The 20,285-nt window shown below is 49.2% G+C and overlaps 1 protein-coding gene across 2 annotated transcripts in view; it reads left to right on the plus strand.

Moving 5' to 3' along the window:
• The first annotated feature begins 483 nt into the window (after window positions 1-483).
• Window positions 484-20,285, plus strand: part of FBLN7 (fibulin 7) — a 54,963-nt gene continuing 35,161 nt past the window's right edge. The window contains exon 1 of one of the 2 annotated variants that reach the window (XM_054475091.2): window positions 484-906. In XM_054475091.2, the coding sequence (XP_054331066.1) occupies window positions 832-906 (75 nt within the window). In that variant the 5' untranslated portion in view covers window positions 484-831. The remainder of the gene's footprint in view (window positions 907-20,285) is intronic. The other variant, XM_063648557.1, reaches the window with a different exon arrangement.

The following is a 20,285-nucleotide window of genomic DNA, read 5'->3' on the forward strand; positions in this document are numbered from 1 at the left end:
TTTCTCCTTCCCTTAAGCAAGGAGGACGGTGAATCAGAAGGGCTGTAGATCCCCTCACTGTATCACTGTGTGTGTACCTACTGACTGTGCGTGCGTGTTCTCACACCCCCATTGCATTATTTAAAGGGACACTAGTTTATTCGGATGGAGAACTCAGTCCACCCCATGTCAAGCTTATGAAGCCCATCTCCTGGTCCCCTTCTAGGAATGTCGGGAGGAGGGTGTCTCGTGGACTTTGAAGTAGGACAGACCCGGGTTTGGGTTTCTGTTCTGCCACTTGTCCTTGGTGACTGAGCCTCAGTCTACTTGGTTGGGAAATGGGACAGTCAGGAGTGAACCTGCCCAGGGTGGGCTTCCAGTCACCCGCACATATGCGGGGCACTGGCCGCCCATCCCTGCCAGGCCCTGAGGATGCCCGCGCTCGTCCTCGGCGTCGCGCCCGGCCTCCTCCGGGAGCCGCGCGGGTTGGGCGCGCTCCCAGGCGCATTCCTGGCCGGGCAGCCCCTCCTCCCTCGGCCTTAGCCAAGGGGCTGGCGCCTCCCGGCCTCGCCCGGACTGTCTCGTGCGGGCAGCTGCGGACGCTCGTGGCCGCGCTGCTCCAGGGTCCGGTGCACGGCGCACCTGGACCCTAGCAAGGGCCGGGCGGCGCTGATCCCCGCGGGACGCACTGCGCTCGGGGGCCTCCTGCCTCCCTCCCTGCCCCAGCCGCCCCCGGGCCGCGCGGCGCCCCGCACCCTGCAGGGGCGGCTGCCGCATCGCTGGGACAAACTCGGCAGGGGAGGCAGACAAAGTTATTTCCCACTCCCAAGCAGCAGGATTCCGATTGGCAAGATGGTGCCCAGCTCTCCGCGCGCGCTCTTCCTTCTGCTCCTGATCCTCGCCTGCCCCGAGCCGCGGGCTTCCCAGGTCAGTGTCCCTCCCGCCTCTCTCCCCTGTCCCGCGCTCAGGGGAGGCAGCACCAAGGCTGGGGGACCTGGGCTTGCCACTTTCCACTGGGATGCCTGGGTTGAGAGCTTGGAGCGATGCCTGGGCTGGGGTTCAGTTTTCAGAGAGAGGTGCAGGGTCCCCCATCTGTCATCTCAGATGCATCGCGGGCCGGGCGCCTGGGAGGACCCGGACTGGGGTGCGAAAGCGTCGGTCCATTGTGGGAGAAGGCTCCGCGTGAGAACCGCCGGGAGGAGGAAGATTTCTCAGGGAGTTATGAGTCATTGGTCTTTCCTGGGTCTCCATGAGAGCCCCGGGTCACCCAATTAGCTTAGAGAACGTCCCCGCCCTCCAAACTCCGACATTTAAATTTCCAACCGAAATATTAGAACACTCAAAGGAATTTCTTGGCAGTTTGTGGCATTTCCAAGGCAGAGGTGGCCCAGGAGGTTTCTGAAGCAGTCCCTTGCTGAGCCGGCGAGGCCCTGGATGTGGGATGACATTTTCTTAAACACATATACAGGCGGCTTGCTGTTTAATTTTTCTGTTCTTGCCACTGGCATTTGTTCGAATCTCACCGGATTTATTTGTTTAATACTTGACCGGATTCGCTTTTATATTAACCATTAGCAACTGATTTTTAAAATTAAGGCGAGAACTTGAATTGCCGAGTCCAGGACCCGCATCCAGCAGAGTAGCCCTGGCAAGCCAGGGTGAGGGGCCCGGCCATGGACTGTCGACCCGCTACCCGCACAATACCAACAGCAGTGGGTAGCGGAGAGCCTGCACACGCTTCCCGAGTGCCTGGTGCGTCTCAGGCTCCCTGCAGGGTATCTTCCAGTCCCTTCATTCCCGGAGCAACCCTGTGAAGTGGGGACTGTTACCCCCATTTTGCAGATGATGAAACTGAGGCCCAGGGAGGATGAGACGTATTCAAGGTCACACAACCAGAAATGAGCAGAATAACCCAGTCTCTCTTGTTGGGCTCCAAGATTTCTTCCTTGCCTGCAGACACTTGTCCATACTCCCTGGCCGGAGGCTGACTTCCTGGGCCAGGCAGGCATGCCCATGGCCACCTAGAAGCCCCTAGGGTGCAGGAAGGGATTCCAGGCAGGCAGAATTTGGCTCAGACGAGACTTGGTGATGTTAGTGCGGAAGGTGGTGAGGGGGCACCACAGGGAGATACTCAGTGACCAGGCAGCAGAGGCCCAGTTTGGGGCCACGCTAAACCCACCCAACAGAGCAATGGGGTCTCCTACCAACTTTGCAGGTTACAGAACAAAATAAAACCCCACCTCAGACCTTGAGCCCAATGCCGGAACCATAGGTGGGTACGTCCCTAAGCCAGCTCCCCAGCTTAGGCTCCAGGGAGGCAGCATGGACAGGATGTGTAATGAGATGCTTGAGAACCAGGCCCTGCCATTGTGTGACCTTTGCTGGTCAGGGAATGAGGTAAACACCTGTCTCCTGAGGTTACCTAGAAACCAGGTGAGACCGAAGCACTTGTCACATGTTTGCAGCTGCTGCAGAGGCAAAGTGAGCTCACTCAGACTCTGTACCTGGAACTTCTGGGTCCAATCCCTGTCCCGCCGCATCCAGGCTTTCTCAAGTTTCTTATCCTCTAAACCTTACTGTCTTTAGCTGCAAAACACCTGTCTTAGGTGCTTTGTGAGGGGAAAGGGAACAAAAGAGATTGCGCATAGATGTTCATTTAAAAATTCTAGTGAGACTCTTTCACCCACAGTCCTATGTGGCCAGGGGTCTCCCCTTCTCCACCCTCAACCCTGTCCAGGCAAGCTTAAAGGGTGAATTATAAAGGAGGCCCCAGGGCCTGGTGCATGCTGGAACAAGCATTACCTGACTCCTTCCACGTTTTGGGTCTCAGCTCAAATAAGTAATCCTCTGCAGAGGCCTTCCAGACCTCTCTCTACTCTAAACAAGTCCTCTCTCTGCCCCTGTATTTTCTGTTTGGGTCCCTTGAAGGGCTCTGGCATAGTACCGATCATCATTTGTAATGATATATTTTGGTAGGTTTCAAGTTTATTGTCTGTATTGCCACTATAGGGCTCCGGGGCAGGGAACCACCTGGCCTAAAAGTAGTGTGAGCCCTGGGACTCCTGAACCCACCAGTAAGAGCCGTTGGCTGGTGGAGACTTGGCAAGTTTGGAGAATGAACTGTGCCCACAGGATCATATCTTGCCATGGAGGAGATGAGATGAGTCAGCTGGGAGTCACTGAGGACAGGCTTCCTCGACCAAGGCCCATTGACACAGCAACTCCAAGGAGCTCTAGATGGAGGCTGCGATGCTCCTCATGGGGGCGGGCCACAACCCTGTCTGGGGTTCCTGTTTGCTGGCAAATGTGCTTGCTTTGTGTTTTAGGAGACAGCTCAAGGGTAATATCATGAGCGTATGTGTGTGTTTGTGTGTGTGTGTGTGTCAATAGATGTATGTGTCTCTGTGTGTAGTTGTGTGTACACACCTTTTTGCGTTGGTACCTGTGGTTGTGTGTGCATGTGTCTGTGTGAATGAGTGACTGTATGTGTGATGGTAAGTGTATGTGTGTGTGCATATCTGTGCTGTGTGTGATTGGGTATGCACATGTCTTTGTGTATTGGTGCCTGTGATTGTGTCTCTGTGATTGTATGTGTGTTACAGGGGAGGGGAGGCTGTGTGCTGCAGGGTCCAGATCAGTGGTCCTGCGAGGATGGAGTCTCCTCTCTCTCCTGCTCTCCTCTGTGGCTATCCACTGTGTCCCTCTTGTCAGCACATCTGTCCCAAGTCACTCTGCAGGTTTTTGTCACTGGCTGATGAAGAGCAGGTAGTCATGGGGAAGGAAGGGTGGCTGAGAAGTATGGGGGGTGCAGAGAGCGGGAGCCCTTTCTGGACACCGTGCCCACCCTGTAGCCTTCCCACTGGAAGAGAAACACCTCGTTGGGGAGATCAGAACAAGTATCTAACCATCATCTCGCACTTCACCTTCAGCCCACAGTAGCTCTGGGTGGGCGGGGGACGCAGGCTTCCAGCCACCTCCTCGCCTGTGTGGGGAGCTGCTATGGTGTTTAAGCAGGCTTCCCTCCCTGATCCTCTCCCTGTGATCAGATGTCACAGGTCTCCAAATTCCACCATGACAGGTTCGTTCTTTCAGTTGCCTCCTCCCATTTGATACATTGCTTTTTATAATTAAATAAAAATAAATGTTGTTCATGTATAATTTCATGATTTTAACCATGGAACTATATTCTATGTGTGGCAGCCACCACCACAATCAGGATACAAAACAGTTCCAACGCCCCCAAAACTACATCATGCTGCTCTTTGAAGTCACACCCTCTGCCCACCCCAGCCTTGGCAGCCCTTATCTATTCTTTATCGTTACAATTTTGTCTTCTCCTTCATGTCATACAATTTTTTATTTTATTTTGTTTTAGAGACGGGGTTTTGCCATGTTGCCTAGGCTGGTCTCGAACTCCTGGGCTCAAGCAGTCCTCCCAACTCAGCCTGGTAAAGTGCTGGGATTATAGGTGTGAGTCACCGCACCCGGCCTCCACAATGTCATACAAATGGAAAAGAGTACATGGCCTTTTGGGTTTAGTTTCTTTAATCTCATTTGCTCTGAGAATATGTGTTGGGCAGTGCTTGTGGCTGCAGCATTTACCCCGAGATAACTTTGTCACAAAATATCTCCCTTTTATTATTTTCACATTGCTTAGTATATCAACTTTGGAAACAACAGACATCATTCTATTTATAGCATTCTGTTCTTAGTAGTGGTATTTCCATTTACAAAATATAGTAATTCTTGATCGCTGAAAATGTCAAATCCTAGAAAACATAGCACTCCTACGCATGATATTAACATCACTCTGGAACAGTTGTTGGCCGAAGATTCAATTGATGCATCCGATTTTTCCAAAATAGATGATTTTGATGATTCAGACAATTCTGATGTTCTGCTTAGAAATAACTACAAGAACAATTTTTATATTTTATTTTTCACATTGAAAATCATTCAGATTTCCTTCAGCTTCAAAGAGCATGTTTCTGTAAAATTAAATGAGCACTGGCAGCAAGCTGCACTTTTTTGTTTCTAAATGAGAAAAGGGTTAACTTCGTATAATGCATCTAAGAATCACCCAAGTCACAGGCTCCTTTTTGTTTTTGCTTTTGTTTTCCTTTTCTTTTCTATTCTTTTTTTTTTTTTTTTTTTTTGAGATGGAGTCTTGCTCTGTCACTCAGGCTGGAGTGCAGTGGCCTGATCTTGGCTCACTGCCACCTCCGCCTCACGGGTTCAAGCGATTTTCCTGCCTTAGCCTCCCAAGTAGCTGGGATTACAGGTGCTCGCCACCATGCCTGGCTAATTTTTGTATTTTTTACTAGAGACGAGGTTTCACCACATTGGTGAGGCTGGTCCCAAACTCCTGCCCTCAGGTGATCCACCACCCTTGGCCTCCCAAAGTGCTGGGATTACAGGCATGAGCCACCATGCCCGGCCAGGCTCCTTTTTATTGCTGAGTGGGGCTCCGTGGTGTGGGTGTACTACTGTTTGTTTTTCTTTGTTTTTGTTTTTGTTTTGTTTTGTTTTTGAGACGGAGTCTTGCTCTGTCGCCAGGCTGGAGTGCAATGGCGCCATCTTGGCTCACTGCCACCTCTGCCTCCCGGGTTGAAGCGATTCTCCTGCCTCAGCCTTCCGAGAGTAGCTGGGATTACAGGCTCCCGCCACCACACCCGGCTAATTTTTGTATTTTTAGTAGAGACGGGATTTCACCGTGTTGGCCAGGATGGTCTCTATCTCTTGACCTTGTGATCCGCCCGCCTCGGCCTCCCAAAGTGTTGGGATTACAGGTGTGAGCCACCGTGCCTGGCCTCTACTGTTTATCGGTTCACCCACTGAACAACACCCACCCGTGGTATCATTCCAGTTTTGGGCAATTGTGAATACATTCACATACGCTTTTCATGTGAATGTATTTTCATTTCTTATGGGCAAATACCTGGGAGTGGGATTGCTGGGTCATATGGTAAATGTGTGTTTAACTTTGTAAGAAACTGCCCAACTATATTCTGTATTAGTTTTACCACTTTACATTTATGAAAGACCTCACTACACTGCATCCTTAACAGCACTTAGAGTTCTCAGGTTGATTTGTTTTTCTCCAAGTTATTCTAGTAAGCATGCAGTGGTATCTCATTGTGGTTTTAATTTCCATTTCCCTAATGACTAATGACATTGGACATCTCTTCATGTGATTATTTGCCAAATAGTCTATTGGGCAAAACGTCTGTTCGAGCCTTCTGCCCATTTAAAAAATTGATTGTTTGTTTCCTTTTCTTTCTTTTTATTTTTTGAGACAGGGTCTTTCTATGTTGCCCAGGCCAGCCATGGAATTACTGGGCTCGAGTGACCCTCCTGCCTCAGCCTCTGGAGTATTTGGGATTACAGGTGAACCCTGACTGTTTTTAATAAATTTTGAGCACTCTTTATATATTCTAAATACAAAGCCTTTTTTGGATATGTGAGTTATAAATATTTTCTCTCAGTCTGTAGCTGAACAGTGACTTTTGCAGAGCAAAATTTTAAATTTTAATGAAGTTTAGTTTGTCAATTTTTTATTTTAATGGATTGTGTTTTGGGTGTCAAGTCAAAGCACTCTTGGCCTAACTTCAGGTCATGAAAATTTTCTTCTAAAATTTTTATAGTTTTACATTTTTATTATGATCCATGTTGAGTTACTTTTAAAAAATAAGGCGTGAGATTCACGTTGAAGGCCACTTTTTCATGTGGATATCCAATTGTTCCAATACCATTTGTTGTTGAAAGACTGCTGATTCACACACTTGCCTTAGCAACTTTGTCAAAAATCGTTCATCATACATGTATGGAGCAATTTCTGCCAATAACACACTTATCTTGATTACTGTAGCTTTACAGTAAGTGTTAAAATTGAGTAAAGTGAGTCCTCCAACTTTATTATTCCTTTTCAAAATTCCTTTGGCTATTCTAGTTTATTTGCCTTTCCATTAACATTTCAGAATCAGTTGTCTATGTCTATAAGAAATTCTACTGGACCGGGCACTGTGGCTCACGCCTGTAATCCCAGCACTTTGGGAGGGCAAGGTGAGCAGACCACCTGAGGTCAGGAGTCCGAGACCAGCCTGGCAAACATGGTGAAACCCCGTCTGTACTAAAAATACATAATTAACCAGGCGTAGTGGCACATGCCTGTAATCCCAGCTACTCAGGAGGCTGAGGCAGGAGAATTGCTTGAACCAGGGAGGCAGAGATTGCAGTGAGCCACGAGCTGAGATTGCACCATGGCACTCCAGCCTGGGCAACAAGAGCAAAACTCTGTCTCAAAAACAACAACAAGAAACTACTGGAATTTGTATTGGGATTGCATTAAATCTATAGATCAATTAGAGGAGAATTGGCATCTTAAATGTACTGAGTCTTCCAATCTGTGAACACAAAATGTCTTTCTACTTATTTAGATATTCTTTGGTTTCTTTCATCAGTATATATATATTTTTAGTTTTCAACACAAACATGCTGTGTTAGATTTATACCTAATTATTTCATTTTTGAAGCTATTTTACATAGTTTTTTTAAAAATTCATTTCCAAGCGGATATCCCCAGTATGGAGAAATCCAATGGGCTTTTCTGCATTGACCTTGTATCTTGTGACCTTGTGGAACTCAATCATTATTTATAGGGAATTAAAAAAAATACATTTCCTGGGGTTTTTTACATGGACAATCATGTCATCGATGTATCGGAGCAGTCTTATTTCTTCCTTTCTAATGTATGTGTCATTTATTTATGTATTTAGCCTTATTACATGGACTAAAATTTCAAGTACAGTTTTTAACAGGAGACCGAACATTCTTGCCTTGTTCTAGAACTTAGGAAGAAAGGATTCGTTTTTTCAACATTAAGTATGGTTCTGGCTGTAGGTTTTTTGTAGGTGTTGTTTGTCTGGCTAAGGTTTCCTTCTTGTCCTAGTTTGATACAATACTTATTATAAATGGACATTGAATTTTTTCACATGCTTTTTTTCTACTTCACTTGATATGGCCCTGTGGTTTTTCTTTAGTCTGTTAATAAGGTGGATTTTCTGTCTTCTGGAAGAGATGGTGTAGAACTGGTGCCAGTTCTTGAAATGTCTGGTAGAATTTACCAATGAAACCATGTGGGCCTGGAGACTTCTGGAAGTTTTAACTATGAATTCAATTTCTTAGATACAGAGCTATTTAGGTTAGCAATTTTTCTTCCCTGGGGTGAGTTTTGGTAGTTTGTATCTTTCAAGAAATTGGTCCATAGCACCTGTCTCTTGAGGCACCTACTTCTAAATACTCTGGGGACCACTCCGCATTTCTACGCAATTGATCTCCTATAATGACAGATGAGTGCTTTGTTCCATAATCCATTACAGAGCCAAGTAGTCCCCTATGATTAATTTCCTTTCTTGTGTAACTTTTTAATTTTCCTAGAGTTTATTCCCTTTTGCCTCAGTCTGCCGTCTACACAAGCACAATTGTTTCCAGGATCTCCTTCCCAGTCAGTGTTCTGCCAGGGCTGCTTGTCCCTGGAGCCCAGACTCCCCCCGGCCTCTCTGCATTCGGCTCCCGCCTTGCTGCTGCCCTCCCTGGGCTCGTGGCCCTGCGGCTACACAGGGGCTTTGGGAGAGAGTCTCTCTGCTATCCTGAGCTGGAGTCTACATTTTCGAGATCACATGTCTTCCTCTTTCTTTGGCTTACTCCCTTATTTTTTTGAACCCATCCTTAGAAAAATGATTTTTAACTCATTATTGCTGGGCTTGTCAAATCACTTGCCTACAGTAGATATCACACTTTTTCTACATGGAAACTTTTAAGCAGCCAACAGTAGCATCATGATCCCAGGTCGTAGGTGGGGGGTCTGCTGTGGCCAAAAAGAGTGGCTGAATCGTACAGTTGGGAGCAAGGCCAGAGGAGGAAGTGAGGGGAGGAAAGCTGACCCGCGCTCTCTCCGACTCACTGCCCGCCAGCTCTCCTCCCCGCTGACTTCCCAGAGAAAATCAAGACCTCGCGCTGGAGCAGGACTTGAGACTTATTTCTTGGTCTGAGAAAAAAAAATGAGCTGAAGGGTGGAAAAATGAAAACAAAAGCTTGCTCATTTCCAGCCTAGTGTGACCTGGGAAGTCAGCTCATCAGTGTCAATTTAGCTGCTGATTCGGATCGATTGCCTGGGACTGCCTAGAGTCCAGGTTGAGATGGCTCCTCAATCACTCTAGAGCTTGGCATGAAAGGACACCATGATAGACAGGGGTATCTGCCCTCATCCTAGCACCAGGAGTGTTCACTAACCCTGAAGTAGAGATTTTAATACTAATACATGAAGATGAGCTGAAACAGCAGGGGCTTGTGAATCATTCAGATCTATTGATCTGAGATAAATACTGCTGTCTAAAATGAGGTATTTCATAAAACAGATATTTGGTGCTTACAATGGCCCAGGCACTGGGAACAAAACAGACAGTGATCTTGCTTTGATTTTAAGAGAGAAGCTCTGGATCTGAAGTTCGCAGGCCAGGGTAGCAACTTGAGCCAAGCTCTGCTGGTCTGCTGTGCTAGTCAGGGCCAGACTCAGCTCATCTGGACTGGCCTTGCTCTTTTGTCTGTAGTCAGCTGCCAAGCTAGCTGGGGCTGGTTGGTCTAGGGCAGCTCATCTGGTGCATGCAGGCTCTGCTGCATGAGGCCTCTCATCCTCCAGGAGGCTAGCTGGGGCTTTTCTCATGGTGGTTGTGGTGGTGGTGATGGTGGTCGTAGAGCACCAAGACTGAGCAGAAGCTCACAGACTTCTTGAGACCCAGCCTTGGAACTGGAGCATGACTTCCACTGCATCCTGTTGGCCAAAGCAAGCCACAAGTCCAGCCCAGATATGAAAGGTGGGAAAACAGACTTCCTTTTTGATGCAAAGAGAGCAGAGTCTCCTTGCATATGGTGTTGGCACAGGGAGGAAGACCTGGGGTGATTTTTGCAAATCCTCCATCATAGTGACCCAGAGACTTACTCCCACAGGCACCTGTGTTTAGACAAATGGGTGGAATCAGGGCAGGGTGGTGACGGGGAGGTCCTCCTGGCATCTTCTGCTTTCTCTAGCAGCCTCCACTTCTCCCTGGCACATTTAAGAATGAGATCTACGTCCTGTCAAGGGCAGCCCTAATTGCAGAGGAGAATGGAAGTCCCCTTGCTCCCTTGGGGTCATTTCTGGCCCTGGGGGCATTGGGCAGTGAGTGTAAAGGGCCCGGTCCACACCATGGCCCACTGGGAAAGGAGACGTGGCCAGCCAGTTCAGTGGTTTCTCGGGCTAGCCTGGAGTCTTTCAATCAGGAACGGATGTCCTCCCAGATCTGCTCACCCTGGGGAATCCTATTTGGCACTAGACTTGATTCTAGGCAGATCGAGCCAGATGCCTTTGAAGCTGCTCCCCTTCCCTTTGGGTACCAGCCCTCCCTCCATATGCTGGCTCAGACCTGCCTCTCAGCCAGCTGTGCCAGGATCAGGGTCCATTGTTTGGGCACAGCTGTTGACAAAGGCCTGACTGTGCTGGCCACTCTCCCCTGACCCATAGGGGCAAGGGTTTGTGCAGCCCTGGGGCTCCAGAGAAGACTCCCAGGGTGGGTTGAACTTTCTTTATCCTTTCAAACTCCCTGCCAGGACTTGCCATGCTCTTCAGTAACTGCCTGAAACCTAAAATAAGGACACGACACACATTTTTGTTAAAGAAAAAATAAGCACCCATAATTTGACTGGACCCAAACCCATCCATTTGCACAAGTCTCAAGTACAATTTGTAACTCAAGTAAGTAAAATGTGTATCTCAAGGAAGTAATCATCTCCCCTCCTGTATATAGGAAAACGTGTTCCTCTCTGGGCATCAGAATCTCTCAAAGGAGGCAGCCTCGATGGGAAGTGAGACCCAAGGAACTCAGCGTGGGGCTGGGTGCCTAAGTACTAAGATTGAGACATGACAGTTGTTCACATCAAAGACCAGAGGCATGGGGGATATTGGTGGTGACTGGGAGGGAACTGGAAAGTCCCCGAGCCACCCTTGGCCCCGCTCTTGCCATCTGGTTGGCCACTATCTGAGACATTTCCTCGTCTGCTAGAGATCAGTTCCCTCTGGACCTTAGATGGAAGGGGAGGGGGCTATGAGCTCTGGAGCAGCCCTTCCCCATACTCACCCCATCTCTGAAGGAGGGGCTGGGGTCAGAGAGCAAGACCAGCAACTGGTTGCATTGTCCAGAAAGCCTCAACTGCCCTTGGAGAGCTGAGAGCATTGGATGAATCCCAGGCTGATTTGAACAAAGACAGAGGACCACTGAGCTCCAAGACAGGGGTCTCTGCAGTACCAGAAGGAAAAAAAAAAATGCATCCAGAGAAGCATCACACTGTAGTGTAAAAACATACAAACATGTTAGTATCACCTGAACGGGTCAGTATCACCTCAGTCCTCCTGCAATTTAGGCCTTTTCTCTGATTGCATGACAAAAAGAATCTAACTAGTAAGATAATGTGCTCATCCCACAACTATGTCCTGAGAGGCTAGCACAGGAAAGATGCTGTTCTGGGAGGCAGCAGGGTCTGAGGCAGCATAGCAGGTGGTGAAGACTCCCAGGCCTGGCTTGGTCTTGGCTCGGATCCTTCCTGGCTGACTGATCTGGGGCAAGTTCCTGCCCCTTGTGAATCAGTTTCTTCCTCTGAACAGTGGAGATAATAGACATTCCCATCTCATAGGGTCATAGTTGAAGAAAATGAATAATATTGAAAGACCAGGTCCATAACAAATGCTAAATACGTGACAGGAGAGAGAAAGATGCAGCTGACACAGTCCCCACTGCCACTTAGCTCACCAAGCAGGAAGAGAAAAACCAGACAAATTAGAAAAGTATCAGAGGGCCAATGATTGCCTAAGCAGGATGCTGCTTTGGAGGGTGGCCACGAGCTACTCCAGGTTAAGCAAGCAGGTAGGGAGCTCTTTAAGGAAGGGACTTCTAAGTCGAAGTGGAAAGACAACTCTAGAGGACTCAACTCTAGAGGACCTGGGGTCAGATTCCCTGGGCAGAGGACCCAGCCAGTGCAAAGGCCCCGAGGTGGATATAGCTTGGGGAGGTTCGCGGTGAGAGGGACTGGATTCCGTTGGCAGAATGGATTCCACTGGATTCCGTGGGCAAACAGGAAGGGAAGGATCAAATGATGGCGGTGTGCCTGAGCACATTGTCAGGGTCTGGGGTCTTGGAGTCTATTCTTGGAGTAACTAACATGGATGGTGATGATGGCTAAATAAAAAGTGGAGTGTGTTTTCCGATTTTCCTACTCTCTCTAGGGGAAAATCCCAAGTGTTTCTGAGTGGGTTGGCAATGGTGCAACAGAAATTATCCTCTCCTGTACCACGGCAGTCCTGTCGCGTCTCCCCTTCCTGCATCCTCACTTGCTTTCGTAACATCTGTATTTCCCAAAGACAGAGGTCAGAGGCCGGGCTGCATCAAGCCCCTGGCTACACCCCACAACAAGTCTCCTCGCCCCTGAGAATAAAGGGAAACTCCTCACCATGGAGCTGACAGAATGTATTAGTTTTTCATTGCTGCCTTATTTGATTCCTTTTTATCTACTAAACTTTCTCTCCCTTCTATATTCATATTGTGTTAAATCCCAAAAGGAAATAGACAAAATGTGCTGCCATTTTTGCTGGTAGGAGGCTCTCAGGTTGTGAGATGTAAGGAGAAGGCTCGTATATCTGGCTTGTGTACCTAGGAGGGGATTGCGGCTGCTGGATGCCATGTGTGTGGACCCCAAGCTCCTCGCTTGGCTTGGGCATTGGGGACCTCAGAGACTTGCTGAAGATAATACCGAGGCTGTGAAAGGCACAACCCAGTCCACAGGTGCAGGTGGCATCTGGACGAAGGTTAGCTGGGCAGCAAACAGGTGAAATGGGGAAAGTGAGTTTGGGTGGTAAGATGAGCAAGAGATTGTCTTTGGCTCATACTGACACCATTCCTTCACTCCTCATTCACTCGTTCACTCGTTTGTTCATTCAAATGAGCATCTAGTGTACACTCAGATCCTATTCTCAGTGTCAAGGATTCCAAGTTGTCTAAAATTTGTTTTCTGTCCTCAAGAATGCCAAGCGGCCAGGGGAGAGGTGGCTGGGAGGGTGACCAAAGGTGGACACCAAGGCTTTCGCGGGGGTGCTGTGAAGTGAGAGGATGAACGAGGCAGGACTCACGAAGGTTCTCTGTGCACCCCTCTCTAAGGTAAGTCCAGCCATCTTGTCACACCAGGGGCTGGAGTAGGCACACTGGGTTTTAAATCCTGGATAGGCCACCGTGGCTCAGAGACTTAACGCGGCTTCTGCCCCTGTCAAGTGGGTGTTGTAATGGTGCCACATCCTGGGCTGTCGCGGGTTCCTGTGTGAAGTGTGGCCGCAGTGCCGGCTCTTGGCACCCGCTGTTGTTGTCATCGCTCCCGTGGCTGTTTTAAAAACCAGACTGGAATGCGCATGGAGCGTAAATGTAGAATTAAGGCAGCCAGCAGGGTTCAAACTCAAAGTACCCTGAGCATCCTGGGGTGCACAGCCCCAAAGGGAGGCTCCAGCTGGAGGGCTGGGGTGGTTAATTTTATGTGTCAATTTAGTTAAGACATGGTTTCCAGATATTTGCTCAAACACCAGTCCAGATGTTGCTGAGAAGCGATTGTTTAGATACGAGTAGCATTTAAATCAGCAGCCTTTGAGAAAAGCAGATCTGCCTCCTAATGTGGGTGGCCCTCATGCAAAAGACTGAGGTCCCCTGAAGAGGGAGTTGGGCCTCCACACTGCCTTCTGCCTTTGACTTTGAGCTGCAGCATCACCTGCAACTGGCCCTGGGTCTCCAGCCTGCTCCTGCCCTGCGGAGGTTGGACTTGCCAGCCCCCATAACTGTGCGACAGTTCCTTAAAATTCCTTAAAATTGGACTTGCCAGCCCCCACAACTGCGTGACAATCCCTTAAAATCTCTCTTTCTCTCTCCATGTATTAATAAGTATGTTATATATTACAATATTACATATGTATACGTATGCATCTGTGTGTATATATAATGTATATCTCTTTCTTATTGCTTCTGTTTCTGTAGAGAGTTCTGACTAATCCAAAGGTCTCAGGCAACTCCCCAAGTGAAATTCTCTCACTTCCCCCAGAAGCGCCCACTTTCTCTCCTCATATATGTGGGTGCTGAGCAGAGGTCTCTGGCATGAAGAGTAGTCGAGGATTTATAACCCGCCTCTGGCTCGGCTGAAAAATAAAAATAAGTTCTGGAGAAAGCACATTCACGAATTCGGCATGACTCACACGCTGAAGGCTCCGGGCCTTGGCCAGAAGGCACACATTTGGCAAGTTGCTTGGTCCTTTCAGAGACCTAAGGCATCAAAACATCTGTGTTCCCATTAACAAAATGCTGACATGACGCATAGCTGTGGCTTGGGAGAAACCAGCGTGGGAGATGGCCCCTCCAAGTCTAGGGGTCATCCATGGCCATCGGAGGTCTCGGAGCTCTATTGTCACCAAAGAGGCTCTCAAAAGGTGTCACTGTACCAAGACTGTCACTGAGGAAGACCATCGAGCCAGGTAACAGGAGAACAGAAGCCCCAGGGACCAGTCCCCATGTTCCCGTACACACCCCTGAAGCTTCTCTGTGCTGTCTGGTGCCTTCAGAGCAGGTTCCGGGTGAGCCCAAACAGCATGGGGGACTGGATGGGATGGGAGGGGTCAGGTCTGCTGGCAGGGGACTGGGTAAGCCAGGGGAAACACACCCATCTTTGGCTGTGTCCACCCTTGGACCAGGAGGTGGGGTCTGGGGGTATGAAATGTCTCTGGAGGCCCAGCCGTCCTACAAGTGGTAGTTGGTTCTCAGAGGAAGGGAGCCTCATGATCTCTGAGGAACCTTCTGCGGACCCACCGGAGTAAACACTGTGAGAGAAGGGGCTGGAGGGGAGATGGACAAGAATTCCCGGAGAAGGGCAGGGGTGGATGGAGTGTTCCGTGGGCCTTCTTGCTTCCAAGAGCCTTAAAACCAGCTCCTCCCTCACCCAGCTCTCAGCACTGGTCTGCGTCTTCCAGAACCATCCATGCCGCCTCTACCCCAGCTTGGAAAAACCTGGATGGGGTGACATCTGTTGTTCCTTCTCTAACTGGTTCTCTGCAAACATTGCCATTGGTGTCGAGTTAGATGAAGTACTCACCCCTTTAAAGAGTTTCATAACAGAAATGGTAAACCTTGATATTTTTCTACTCAAAGATGGAAGAGTTTCACTGCATGTCTCCTCTTGGTTCCATTTCAAAGAAGTTATTAATTCAAAGAAATGGAAACTATTTGTCATTGTTTATTGTCAATGACACAAGCTGGGCCACGACTGGTTTTGAAGGGATGAAAATTTATACCATTTGAGGGGATCTCTCTAAGAAAAAGATTTAAAATGGGGGCGCCTCAAGAGCCCTGGAAAAGGCCTGGGAAAGTGAGGGCCCAGACATGGCAGCTTCCTCAGCTTCGAGGGGACGGCCTCTGGAACACGCTGTGTCCTTCCTGGGGTGCAGGGGCCTCCCCTTGCCACCCTGTCTGGATCTGACCTTCACCCAATCCCACCTTGGAGAGTGGGAGGTCAGCTCTGGAGGGCTGTGCAGAGCCTGGGGTTGCTTTTCACAGTTGGGACCTGGAACCCTGAGATGGGAAAGCCTCGCCCAAAAGCCAGCCCTTCACTGAACAGCAGGTGGACAGCCCCTGAGGGTCCGGCCGGCTTCCTGTCCGTCCCACAGCCCCTCACAGCACCCTTGGCCTGACCTCGGCAAGGGCCACATGTGCACGGAAGGAAATGGCCTGCTTCCATGCATGGCTCAGAGCAGGGGAGGGTGGTGGGTTTGGGAGGGGAATGGCAGACAACTGTGGCTGTGGGCAAGGAGCCCCCTGCCCAGACTGAAAAGAGCGCATTGAGGAATGAGAATTGAGACGCAGAGACAGACGGGTTGCTCTGCTCGTTAATGTGAAAATGATGCCACAGCCAGTGTTGAGGGGAAAGAGCTGACATAGAACCTGCATCCTGTGGGGCTGTGTGATGACATCTGTGCAAGGGAGCAGCTGTATCTAACCCTAGACTTGAAACCCAACGAAAAGTTAACAGCGGTTGTCTCTGGTTGTGGGGCTTGTTCTTTGTTTGAATGCATTTTTCTGTATTTTGAATTGTTTTGCAGAGATTATGCTTTCTTTTTATGATCAAGCAAAATGATAAACTTTCTCAGCTTGGAAAAAGGGCACACTGGGGTCTCAGGCCCCTCACATGACCTCATTTGTCCCCATGTGGGTCTCATGGGTGCTTGTCTTGGTATGTAAGGATTCCAGCTTCATCATTTAGCTTTGCAAAGGAGCTCAGTGATGTCTGTGCCTGTGCCAATTCAGGTGACAGATGAGCATGGCATCCAGGACCTGCCCTGTTAGGAGCAGTTGCAGCTCAGACCCTCAAACCTCATGTCAAAGCACAGATACTCTCTGCTTCTCGGGCTCCCTGGCCCCAACCCCGGCATGCTGGCTTGCCGAGAGCAGCAGGGCGCTTCCTTGTACCACACTCTGTTTCACTAGCCTCACTCCAGAGAGGTTGGAGGCTGGGATGGGCCAGAGCCTCCTGACCTTCCCTCGGCAAGTCAGCCTGCAGCCTTTCTGTCTCCCTCCCCACCTGGGATGGAGATGAGGCCTTGGTTTGCTTGCTCTTGAAGATGTTTAAGGTTTTTCAGTGGTAACTGGCAAGCTGGGCACATCTCACCTTCAATGAGCACCGGGGAGAAAGCAGCTGGCGCCTGTTGCCCATGGAGCAGGAAGTGTCACTGGAAGCAGAGGGCAGTTGTGCCTGGAGCCAGCAGCACTGGGGTTAGAAATACTTGGCTGCCCAGTGGCCAAGTAGAAAACAAGACCCTGTCCCTCCACACACATTCCCCTGCTTCCTTTACTTCCTGGAGCCCCAGGCCATCACCCCAGGTTTCTGGCAGTATGCTTGCCCTTCCCAGCACAGCCTTTGGCACAAATTTCTCCCGGTTTCAAAACTGAGCCCTCCATGTACCCGGGGCAGCTGTGGCTCCGCGAACCTACTTTCAGCTGTCAGGGCCTGGCCAGCTCGTAGCGCAGGAGGCAGCTGCTCACCTGGCTGGATGTGGGCAAGGACGTCTCCTCCACCTTCCTTTCACGCTTCCTGCCCCCGCTGCCCAGGCGCCCAACCTGAACTTTGCACGGGAGTTAGAAATCTACTGTGGGGCATTTGGGCTCAGTCCTATCAATCCCTAGTGCAAATTCATCAATAAGATCATTCACCACACAGGACCCTGTGAGATCAAAGGAGGCAGTCCATTGGGGTGGCCAGAGGGGCTGGGTGGGAGTCAGAGTTCCCGGCCTGGCTCTGCTGCTCCTAAGCCCCATAATTCGGGGCAAGGTGTTTGACTTTCAGCCTCCATATCTTTCTCTATGAAATGGAGACAAGCCCCATTTCTCCACAGGGTTGCTGCCGCCAGTAGCTGAACTACTCTTTGTTACAGCGAAGAAGCTCTTTGTAGACTGAAGTACACTAATGCAATTGACATGTAAACCATGAAGTCATCTATAAAAGCAGAGCCCCCCCCTTTTTAAGGAAGGGGATGTGGGTGTGGGAAATCAGGTTTGGGTGGGAGGGCTGCACGGTGCTGGGCAGGTACAGGGTTGCTGGAGGTCGCTCCCGAGTGCCCCAGGACCTGCGTGGGAGGGACCACAATGGGGGAGGAGGAAGGAAAACAAACCAAACTTCTCTTCCGAGCAGTTGCATTTGGGGCTGTGCCTGGTCAGGCCCTGCATATGGTGGAGGCCCAGGAGCCCCCGGGATTAACGAATTCCAGGGGCAACTGGGGATTCAACTGTGTCAAAAGCATCCATTCAGTCTGGCCAGTGAGTCATCGGTTTGGTGAAATCTCCACGGTGCAGAGGCCTGGCAGCCTCCCTGGGAGAGCGGCAGTGGCTCGGTTCCCACCGCAGTGGTGGTGATAGTTGTGGTTGTGGTGCCTCGCTGGTGAGGCTGGAAGCCACCCTGGCTGTGGGGGCCACACACCTCCCTGCCACTTTACTGTCCCACTGTATTTTAGAGAGTTTTTTAGAATTATAAAACCAATACTCAGTAGAAAAAAAATTAAGTAGAAAAAATAAAATTAAGGCTGGGTGTGGTGGCTCACACCTGTAATCCCAGCACTTTGGGAGGCCGAGGCAGGCAGATCACCTGAAGTCAGGAGTTCGAGACCAGCCTGGGCAACATGGCGAAGCCCCATCTCTACTAAAAATACAAAAATTAGCAGGGCATGGCGGCGGGCACCTGTAATCCCAGCTACTAGGGAGGCTGAGGCATGAGAATCACTTGAACCCGGGAGGTGGAGGTTGCAGCGAGTAGAGATTGTGCCATTGCACTCCAGCCTGGGTGATAGAGTGAGACTCTATCTCATAAAAAAAATTAAATTAAATTAAAACATGATCCATAAGCCTATCCCTAAAGATAACCATCATCATTGTCTTGATGTGTCTCCTGTCTCCTGTGCAGGCAGCAGAGTCCAGGCTGTGCTGTTGTAACACACAGCCCCCAGTGAATGTGAATGGCCTTTGTAGAGACCTCCTTGCTTCACAAGGCCAAGGTCCCATCCTCCCCACTTGATTCACCCCTCTTTTACTATTTTTCATGTCCTGGCTCTTTTTCTTAATTAGGCAATTAATTTTTTTTTGAGGCAGGGTCTCACTCTGTCACCAAAGCTGAGTACAGTGGTGCAATCATGACTCACTGCAGCCTCAACCTCCCAGGTTCAAGTGATCTTCCCGCCTACAGGCACGCACCACCATGCCCAACTAATTTTTTATTTTTTGTAGAGACAGGGTCTCAGTCTGTTGCCCAGGGTGGTCTTGAACTCCTGGATGCAAGTGATCCCAAAGTGCTAGGATTACATGCATGAGCCACCGCACCCAGCCTGTCCTGGTTCTTAAAGGCAGTTGAGATTGGAAGTATTTAGTTTTGTTGTTGTTTTTGAGATAGGGTTCCAATGTTATCCAGGCTGGAGTGCAGTGATGTGATTGCAGCTCACTGCAACCTCCCTCCCAGGCTCAGGCAATCCTCCCACCTCAGCCTTCCAAGTAGCTGGCACTACAGGCATACACCACCGGGCTTAGCTAATTTTTTTGTTTTTAATTATTTTATTTTATTTATTATTTTGAGACAGAGTCTTGCTCTGTTGCCCAGGCTGGAGTGCAGTGGTGCAATCTCGGCTCACTGCAACCTCTGCCTCCCAGGTTCAAGCGATTCTCCTGCCTCAGCCTTCCAAGTAGCTGGGATTACAGGGAACTGCCACCATGCCCGGCTAATTTTTAAAATATTTTTAATTGAGACTGGGTTTCACCATGTTGGCCATGCTGGTTTCGAACTTCTGACCTCACATGTTCCGCTCCGCTCAGCCTCCCAAAGTGCTAGGATTACAGGCGTGAACCGCCGCGCCCGGCTGAAGTTTTTAATTTTTTGTAAAGATGAGGTCTCACTATATTGCACAGGCTGGTCTTGAACTTCTGGCCTCAAGCAATCCACCTACTTTGACCACCCAAAGTGCTGGGATTACAGGCATGAGCCACCGTACCCGGCCAGGAAACCTTGAGAATTTTAGCATTAAGTAGAATGCTGGCACCTCGGGAGAGTGGCCATCTGCCATCTAGAAGACATCACTAGAAACTAACACTGCCAGTGCCTTAATCTTGGACTTCTAGCCCCAGAACTGTGAGGAAATAAGTTTCTGTTGTTTAAACAAGCAAACAAAAAGTATGATGCTGGATGCTGCTTTAAGTTACTCATGATAAGCATGATCTTCCATTTTCAGCCTTTCTAAGGCTTAAAAAAAATCATCAGAACTGAACATTGGCTTTTATTGAATGCCTCTTTAACTCTAGTGATTTTTTTTTTCTTATTTCCCATGTTGTATGTCTTTAAAGAATAGGAACCATTGGGCATTCCTGTTTTGCCTGTTTTACATGTATTATTGGCCCTTTGCTTTTAAAAACGTCTAAGAGTGACAGAAAGAAAATGTTTGCCAAGGCCCAGGGGTTTCAGAGCATTAACTTAGAGTGAAGAATTAGAGAGAGTCTCTCAGAGTGGCAGCATAGTGATTATAAGGCTCTTTGGGTTCAAATAACTGTTCATCCACCCGGTCATTTAGAGTCATCCGTCCTGCCTGCATTTTGTTTTTGTCAAGGGGTGAACTGGGGCTACCATATGTGTGCTTGGGGCTGTCCAGCGGCAGTTCACTTTTACGTTGC

This window comes from Pongo pygmaeus, chromosome 12 (assembly GCF_028885625.2).
Source record: "Pongo pygmaeus isolate AG05252 chromosome 12, NHGRI_mPonPyg2-v2.0_pri, whole genome shotgun sequence".
NCBI lineage: Eukaryota > Metazoa > Chordata > Mammalia > Primates > Hominidae > Pongo > Pongo pygmaeus.